Raw genomic sequence first — 9,791 nt, 5'->3', positions numbered from 1 at the left:
CCACAAGGTCCTGCTCACTTACAACATCAGATTCGATCTGGGCTGTTTACGCCGTTTTTGGACAACATACCAACACATCTTAAGACTGGTCCCACCCGATTTTAGCTCATTTGGACAAGGTGACGTGGGGTGGGATTATGCAAATCCAGATCTGAAGACTAGATAAAGCAATCAGGGTATTTCACAGTATACAAGAGAAATTTTCACGGGGACAGAATACCAACCTTCTAGGATTTGAAAGCCTCTTAAGCAAGAGGGAGACTGAACTTCTGTTCTGTTATACAAGGACCCAGTCAGCGGTGATGTTTGAAAGCACGATGATTGCAAATCTGAACTCATTTGCCTCCTAACGATGGAACGTCCACAGCAGAGGGACACAGGTCCTCAAGCAGCAGTGCTTTTCCCAGCAGTGCGGGCCCTGAGGAGAGCCGGGCTGTGGCAGCTCTGGAGGACCTCAGACGCTCTTTGCATGGCCTCTGAGACCTAGAACATCTCAGAAAGTCCACGAGTGCAAACCAAAGAGACACTCAGTCCCTGCACCTTGGATGAACTGATCTGACTCTACGTATGCATTGCTTGGGCTAATTAGAAATATGTAAGTGATCAAAAGACAAACTAAAACTCTGGGCACATCCTGAACAACAGAGATACTTCTCATCAAAGTCCAAACAATAATGCAAAAGCAAGATTCAGAGCCAAAATGTGGAAACAACCCAAGCGTTTGTTGACAGATGAATGGATAAAGAAAATGTAGTGTGTGTATTCATACAACAGATATTATTCATCCACAAACAGGAAGGCAAGTTTCTAATTGATAGAAAGAGCATGTAGGTATTTTTCAATGATTGTTTGACATTTCTTTGTATAAACAGTGAAAATTTAACAATTCCACTTGTAAGAGGAAAGGTTAGTGTTTCTTTGTAGAAACAGTTAAGTCTCAGCAGTAGAGGCATAAGCACACACGTGCACACAGAGTAAACAGAAATACCGCCCCGCTACCTCCCCCCAGTCTGATCCCCCGATGAGCCCTGCTGAGTCTCCCTCCAAATATATGGAACCTGTTGGCTTCTCTCCATCTTCTCAGACATCGTCTTCCTGCACTACCACGCCAAATTCCTAACCATATCTGGGTCTCCCGACTTCCACTCTTGCTGAATCCCCACCGCATCCATTTCTACAGCAGCCAACATCAATTGTTTCCCTTTCAGTGCAAACTGGATCACGACACCTCTCATTCACTGCTTTCCCACTGCACTTGGCATACATCTGAACTTCTTCAGACCTAGGGTTTTATTTCCTTCTCGCTCACTGTGTACTGTCCACACTGGCTTTGGGGTCTAGGAAGGAAATTTTGACACAGGCTACCACACGGATGACACGTGAAGACATTATGCTAAGTGGACAGGCCAGATACAAATGGACAAATGTTACATGATTCCATTTCGGTGACATCCCCAGAGGGGTCACATTCATGGAGACAGAAAGTGGAAGGGTGGGTGTCAGGGGCTGGGGGGGATGGGGAGTCAGTGTTTAATGGGGACAGAGTTTCAGTTTGACAGCATGAAAACATTCTGGAGATGGACAGTCGGGATGGTTGCACAACAATGAGAATTCTTTATTTTTTTTCTTAAGATTTTTGTTTTACTTATTTTTGGCTGCGTTGAGTCTTCTTTGCTGTGCGCAGACTTTCTCTAGTTGCAGCGAGAGGAGGCTACTCTTCGCTGCGGTGCACGGGCTTCTCATTGCGGTGGCTTCTCTTTACGGCGGAACACGGGCTCTAGGCCCACGGGCTCAGTAGTTGTGGCTCGTGGGCTGAGGAGTTATGGCTTGCGGGCTCAGTACTGGTGGCGCACGGGCTAAGGTGCTCCGCGGCATGTGGGATCTTCCCGGACCAGGGCTCGAACCCGTGTCCTCTGCATCGGCAGGCGGATTCTTGACCACTGTGCCACCAGTGTCATGTCACTCAACTGTACCCTTAAAATGGGCAAATTTCATGTGATGCACATTTTATCACAATAAAAAAAGAGCGAAGGAAGGAGGGAGGGAGGGAGGGAGGGAGGGAGGAAGGGAGGAAGAAAAGCAAGACTCAGACCCCCAGGCGAGGAGTGGAAGCATGAGTTGGGAAGTTCGGAAGAAGCTTCCAGTGACACTGCATGATCCCGAGTTGGCTATTTTCTTCTCTGCATCTCGGCTACCGTGTACTTCCTCCCCTCATAGAAAAATAACCTGTCTTGAACTGGAGATTTTCCCATTTAGGCTTTTGTACATGTGACATTTTTATTCAGGTAGTGAAATCTCTGGGACAACAGTGATACTACATTCTCAAAATTCTGATAAGTAGACGAGAACTTCTTAATTGGAATCGAGGGGCAGGCTTTGGACAACCCATGGACTTTGTGAAATCCAAAGGTGCCCTTTTTGTGTGTGTCTGTCTGTCTGTCTGTAGACACCCGTTGAAGGGTGCGTGAGCACGTGTAGTTCTGTATGATTTTAGTTTCTCAAAATGCCTCTTGGTCTCACAGGTGCCTGAGGGTAGCGGACGTGTGCTCCCCCACTACAGAATTCTGAACACAGTGCCAGTAAACACTGAGCAGAAGAGCTTTGCAAAATTCCATGTTTTAACGTAACTTTTTAATCCAGTGAGTCAATGTACCTGGGATATCTTTTTACATACTTATCTCACTCTTATAAGGCTGAACCGTTGCTGCTTCCCCTAAGTCTCCTTGTCCCTCTCCCCACTCTCCCACCAGCCCGTGGAAAAGGAATGGGAGGGAGGGGGAGAGTCACGCAGGGAGAGGACAGCGCACCTGCTGGGAAGCGGTAAAGCGGGGTCTGGACACCTTGAGGGGGGGTTTGGAGGACGGGCAGAGGTTGGGTCAGTGGCAGGAGATACCATTTACCCCTGATCTCTGGGACAAGTGCACACATAGGTTTGACAGTTACTTGTGATTCCCTTCAAACTGCTTGCCAGGTTGGAATGACGGATGATGACATCAGAGGCTTCCGACCTTCCTGATTGGAAGGACCAGACTCCGTGGTGCTCGGCAACAGTAGTAGACAATAGCATCTCGCCAGAGCTTCTCTCCACTGCCAGTTGCCCCGCAGCTTGGAGAAGGGACGACCACTCGTGTTTAGCCCAAGTCCAGAACAAGAGTTGGGACAAAGCAGAGTCTAGGCTTTGAGGAAGGGAGGAGTTTGGGAGACATCATGGACAATCGTCCACCGAGTTCCCAGGCTGAGGACGAGACCTGCCAGCCCAGCTCCTCAGGGTACCCCCTGGAGGTGACTGTCTATGAAGAAATCCCAGGACCGTCAGGTGAAGGAGCTGGCACGAGAAGGAATTGCAGAGGCTTGACCGGTAAGGAGGAATGGGTACAGAGGTCGGGAAAGAGCCCCTGCGAAAGGTGCCTATGAAAGAAAGGAGACATTCGGAAAGCCAGGGATTGAGGGAGGAGAGCACAGGAGCTGGGGACACGGAACACCTGGGGAGCAAGAAAGAGTTTAGGAGACGAGATCCAAGGATGAGAGGAGGGAAGAGAGGAAACAAGGGGAGGGTTCTTTTTTTTTTTTTTCCTGGTGGGAGAAATAATCTACCATGAGAAAGAGTTTCGAGGACAGGAAGCTGGAAAAATGACAAAAGGAGTCAGGGGAGGGATCAGTAGATATGGACAGAGAAAGATGGAAAGATGACTTGGGGCAAGGTCAGCGGTCTGTGAGACTGGAAAGCACGGGGGTGCTTCAGGGGGGAGGCAGAGTCGGGGTGGGGTTGGGTGGTCACCAGTGGCTGAATTCCCAAGACGAGGGCGTCATACTGTAGTCTCTTCTCCTTCGTCAGGCCCCTGGGCCGGCTGCACCTCCCCGCCTCAGCGCCCCGGCGGTAAGAGGAAGAGGTCAGTGGCGTTCAGAGCGGAGGTGGAGGGCGACCCGGCCGCTGAGGCCCAGGACACCTGGGTCGTGGAGTGGCTGATTGGGCTCAAGATGAAGCTGAAGCGACAGCGGGTGTCTTCAGTGCTGCCTGAGCACCACGAGGTCTTCAACAGGATGCTCGGTAACGATGAAGGGGCATCACTCCCTGTCACTCGGCCCCCCTAGAACGGGAGTCACCCCCTTTCCTCCCACAGTGAATGGTCTTCAATCCCCTCTTCCCGTCAGCTTCACCCTGGGCCACAACTTGGCATTTCCCCGGGGGGGGGGCGCGGTTCTCCCTCTTGGCTCTGCAATGCTCCCACGACAGCCCTGTTCCCACTGGCAACATCTGCCCTCTTTTCACAGAGGATCCCGTCGTTAAGAAATTCCTTGCCTGGGACAAAAGGCTGGAAGTATCTGACAAGGTAAACCACCCGCTGAGATGGATTCCAGCTCCAGCGCCTGTCCTGGGTGGGCGCACGGGGTGCTTCCTACACCCACGTTTCCACTCCCCTCCCAACCTGATGCCTTGTCAACACTTCCCTCCAGGGGCCTCGAGGGCCCCTCTGGGATCTGAGCCCCACGTGTGCCCCTTTGGTGGCTGCTGCCGAAGTCCCCTCTCCTCTCAGCTCCTGGGGACTCGCCTCGGCTCCGGTTCATCAAACACAATCCAGTGCCAGTGGCCCTAAGTCCACGCCCTCAAACCCACAGCCTCCCATCCTAGGAGCGTCGCCAACTCTGACCTTCTGGCCTCTCCCCTTCCCCCAAATAATCAGGCTCACCCAACACGGGGGGTCTCCTCTCCAAGTGGCACCACCCATCCTCGTCCCCTGCTCCCTTCTCCCTCCCACTCTTTCTCCTCTTCCAGGAGGTGACCTCTCTCCTACGTTCTTTTCCCTCTTTCCATCAGTATCTCCTGTCGATGGTGATAGCTTATTTTAGCCGGGCCGGGCTCTTCTCCTGGCAATTCCAGAGAATCCATTTCTTCATAGCTCTGTGAGTACCTTGCTCCATCCCCGCCATCAATATTCAACACCCTGGGAGGGTGGAGAGAGACGGGGGGCTCTGACCTTTCATCTATTTTTTAAAACCCCTTTGTACTGTTTACTCTGGTGTGAAAATGACAGGATTACGGTACAGTGGTTTCTTTTTCAAACAATGTTATGTTTTTTATACCATTCGTTGTCAAAACAAACTACCCTAATGTCAATTAAAACACTGAACGAAACAAAGCAAAACACAAAACCTTCCTAAGAGGAGAGGAAGAAAGAACTGACACCATCCTGCCCCCGAGTAAACAGACTTGAGGCGTTTCCGGTTCTGATTTTCCAGTCTCGGGTCTTCCCACATCAGCACCAAGTGTGATTATCTTCCGTTTCTGCGTTCCCACGACAAATGCCACAATCGGGGGACCCTTATCACATAGCGCGGATCTGATGTAAAATGCTCCCCACTGACGTTTCTTCCAAGTCTCCCAAGCCAGTCGGCTCTATTTGCCTCAATATCCTCCCAAAACACAGGTCTGACCGCTTCACACAATTTCATCGGCTAATGCCGTGCCAAATCAAGGCCAGAGCTCTGGGCTGGAATTCAACTCTCTCTGCAATCTCCATCACACCGTCCTGACACTTTATTCCTGTGTTCCACCGTTCCTTCCAAATACCCTGCCCTCTAAGTTTCTATTGGGCTTTCTGTCCAGGTATCTTTCCCACACATTTATCTGAAGAAAATGACCCTATCCTTAAAGTGGGTTCAAACACCAAAACCTTCACGATGCCTGATCTCCCTAACTTCTGCATCCCGGAGCCACTGGAGTTAAAATCGTATTATACTGTGATGCTTTGCATTATAGTCATTTCTGATCTCCCCCCTTCCCCTTCCCCAGTCCCATCAGACTGGACACAATGTGGAAGGCAGGTCTTGTCAAAATGTCAATGCATTCCCAAAACGCTCAGCACAATTCTTTTCATTTTGCAAATGTTCGTTACTGTGAGTCTTCGAGGTAATCAGTATTGCATTTGGCTCTGAGATTAAATGTTCATTCATTCATTCATTCACTCATCTAATGAAACCTTATAACGTACACCCTACATGCCGCGGAATATGAGGTGATGGGAACAGAGATTCACAAAAGGCTGTTGAATTCATGCATCAATATGAACCAAGCCCTAAATGTGTCATTTGGTAGGAGAGGGATGAATGCACAATCAGATCAGATCAGCTCCTGCCCTCAGGAACTGTACCTGTACCTACAACATAGGGAGAGAGGTGTGTGCACATAAAACAAGTTGAAGGGAACGGGGTTTGGATTTTGTCCTCATCCTCAAGGTGTGAGAGGCACCCTTCCGAAGGTCCTGCCTGGCAGTGCCTCCTTGACGAATGGGCGGCTCTCGGTGACGGTGACGGTGACGGTGACGCCGGGCAGGGCTGGGTGGGTCGTGTGAGGATGTTCAGCCTGCCTCTTTCCTGGGAAGCTGATCTCAAGCGGAGGCCCTTCCTGTCCTGATGACAGCGACCTGATGTCTTTCCCCAGCTATGTGGCCAGCGACATGGAAGAGGACAACCAGGCCCCCAAACAGGCCATCTTTTCGTTCCTCTATGGAAAGAACCGCTCCCAGCGTCCCTTGTTCCACAAACTGCGTTCCCAGTTCATCCGTTCCATGGGCTGGAAGACGAGGGTCACTCGGGAAGAGTGCGAGCAGGTGGGTGGGCTGTGGCGGTCTCGGGGAGGGGGAGGGCCGCAGAGGAGGGGGGGATCACGGGGAACTCGGTTTGGGACTTGGGGATGGACGAGAAAGAACCGGAGGCCGGGCAACGGGAGGCAGCGGCATCCTCATTGCCAGGGACTGTTTTTCTTTCCAGATCCAGGCTTTTGATCCAGAGCTCTGGGTGTGGGGAAGAGATCGCGCCCTCTTGCCCCAGGGGCCCCAGGAGCACGCAGGCCTCAAGTCATCGGCCTGCGCAAAGGTAGGTCTGCGTGCGTGCGCAAAGGTGAGGGCGGAATGACGTGTTGTCTACTGAGGAAATCGGAGGAATCCCACTGCTGGACCCACATCACCTCTCACGCTGTGAAGGGGGCCAGCCGGGCACACAGCCACACGCCGACTCAGCGCCCAGCCACGGACTGACAGCCACACACAGACACCAGCACCGTGGGGCCCGTGGGCGCCAGACCTCGGGGAAACCAGTTTGTCCCAGACGCATGGGTCTCACTGAAGTCATTTCACCCAAAGCAACTGGGTCCAAATAACAGCTTTGACGAGATGGTGATTTTCTTCCATATACTGTGTTTCCAGTTTCTCTTTTTCATTCATTTTTGGCCTTACATCCCTCAGGGATATGGGTTCTAGCATTTACCTACAACAAAGTAAATGTCTACACACAGGATATTACATACAACAGCCCACACGTTCAATAAGAGAAGATGAATTAGGACTGGCTTTATTTTCATCCAAATTTACTTTCAAATTGCTTATGGCCAGATGACCTGGGACTCTTTATTTCCCCTGACTCACCACTTCCGGACCAATGATTCTTCTTGGACAATTCACCTTTTCCCCCTCAAGTTTACGGTCAAGGGGGTTTATCACAACGAGTGAAGGTTAAGGAATGCCATCTTCAGCATGGCTTATTACAATTGACACATTAGAGTTCTAGATGTGGGCAGAGGACTGAGCAAGCATCTGGCTTAAATCTTGCAAACTAGCTGTCTTAGTCCATTCGACCTGCCCTACCTACTACAGACTGCGTGGCTCATAAACAACACTCCACAGTCTCTTCTACAAGGCCAATAACCTCATTCATGAGGGCTCTACCCCATGACCTAATAACCTCCCAAACACCCCACCTCCTAATACCAGCACCTTAGCGGTTAAGATTTTAAGATTTCAACATAAGAATTTTGGGGGACACAAACATTCAGCCCGTAACACTAACCAAGTTGAGGACTGAGTATTATTTCAACATTAGGATCCAGGGACTTCCCTGGTGGCAGAGTGGTTAAGAATCCGCCTGCCAAGGCAGGGCACACGGGTTCGAGCCCTGGTCCGGGAAGACCCCACATGCCGCGGAGCAACTAAGCCCGTGCGCCACAACTACTGCACCTGAGCTCTAGAGCCCACGAGCCACAACTACTGAGCCTGCATTCTAGAGCCCGCAAGCCACAACTACTCAGCCTGTGCGCCTAGAGCCCATGCTCCGCAACAAGAGAAGCCAACATCATGAGAAGCAACGGAGAGTACTCCTCGCTCACCACAACTAGAGAGAGCCCACACGCAGCAACCAAGACCCAATGCAGCCAAAAATAAAATAAAGGAAATAAGTAAATAAATGAAAAATTAATAATAAAATAGACATTAGGATGCAGGGTTAGCGTCAGGGTTAGGCATCCGGCATCAGGTCTCCTGGTCCACGATGCTGACTTGTCAGTCATGTCTATAGTGTGGTGCCAAGTTCAGAACTGAAGTGGTGCCAGAGGACCAAGGTGAGTTGAGACTAAAGCAGCATTTCTCCAAATGCCAGCTCCCTGCGCACAATCACCTGGGGTCTTCGCTATAAAGCAGATTACTGGGCCTGACCTTAGGTGTATTCAGTAGTTTTTGGAGTCAGGGTCACCAGAGTCCAAGAATCACACTTGAAAACAATGAATGGCTCAGGACTGGGGTTCAGAATGGAGAATTTGAGATAAAACTGCAATCATAAAGGAGTCTCAGTTCTGCTTAGAATTGACTAAGCATGTGAAAACCTTTATAGCTGCACAGTTGCCACTTTGCAATCTGACATCCTCGCTCTCTCTCTTACATCCAGATCACAGAGCCCAGGAGAGATGAGGATGTTCAACACGAGGGCACCCCAGACAGTGATGACAGCTGTGAGGAAGGAAGGGAGAAAGCCTCTTGTGCAGAGAATCGCAAAGAACCCAGCACCTTCTAGAATGAGCTGAGAAGAGTCTTCATATCATACTCCTAGGAGCGGGGCATGCTTCTAGGAGTCTGTGGCAGGACAATAAGAAAACAGGGTTTTCTCAGATGCCATCCTTTTGGAAGTCACCACCCCAATTTTCAGATCATTTCATTCAAATCTCCCCTGAGGTCCCATTGGAGGTCCCATTTTTTATACACTTGTTTGCCCCGGTCTAGAAGCATTTGAAGGTGGAGTGTAGGGGCTCAGAATAGGATAGAAAAAGTTTAAAATATATAATGAGAGCCATAGGGTCGTGACTGATGACTTAACTTTCACAGGCTTATTTTGAAAATGTCACCTATAAAATTATTGTATTTTTATATTTATATATTTATTTTAAATATTCATTTAGAAATAGTCTTCATTTTGAAACACCTTGTTCCTACAAACTTTTCTGATGAGTATTACAGCTGTTGTATATTTACACATATATACAATTTTACTCACATTTTCAAGAGAGATTTTTATTTGTATCTATTACATAATATACACTTTATATATTACATAATACTCCCATTCTACTTACAGCTAGGTGGGTATTTCCTCCCACATCTTGTGAGCATAAATTTTATTTTTTTAGTTCTCATTATTGAATTGTGGGAATTCAGTCGTAATTTTTTAACTTGTCTCAACATGTTTGTACGTTATTTTAGATTATTAAAGAGCACCGAGCAATGCAGCTTTTGGGAAAATACAATAAAGATGAAAGTCTTCCCACAGTCATGATGTGTGTGGTCATTACCAGTCGGCTTCGCCTCTTTGCTGTCCAACGAGGTGTTGCTTGATGGTGTTGTGATTATCCAACCACATTTCTTAACTCTGAAAAATAATCCTGAATTATTTTTCATGTAGAGAAAACTACAGAAGATGAGGCACATCTTGCATCATTCAGGACTCCAATACTGAGAGACAAGTGTTGGGTA

General features: G+C 49.1%; 1 protein-coding gene across 1 annotated transcript; it reads left to right on the top strand.

The window, feature by feature from the left end:
* Positions 1-3,207: 3,207 nt before the first annotated feature.
* Positions 3,208-8,838, top strand: LOC309832200 (speedy protein E4-like; the record flags this gene model as incomplete). The annotated part of the gene is made up of 7 exons (XM_082669844.1): positions 3,208-3,316; positions 3,836-4,048; positions 4,273-4,331; positions 4,817-4,902; positions 6,440-6,608; positions 6,769-6,873; positions 8,713-8,838. The coding sequence occupies 7 exons, from the start codon at positions 3,208-3,210 to the stop codon at positions 8,836-8,838; spliced, it is 867 nt and encodes a 288-aa protein (XP_082525970.1).
* Between the last annotated feature and the right edge of the window lie 953 nt (positions 8,839-9,791).

Source organism: Grampus griseus, assembly GCF_964374135.1.
Source record: "Grampus griseus genome assembly, chromosome: 14".
In the NCBI taxonomy this organism is placed as follows: domain Eukaryota; kingdom Metazoa; phylum Chordata; class Mammalia; order Artiodactyla; family Delphinidae; genus Grampus; species Grampus griseus.
Note: the sequence above shows the minus strand (reverse complement) of the source record. Positions and strands in the feature narration are given on the sequence as shown.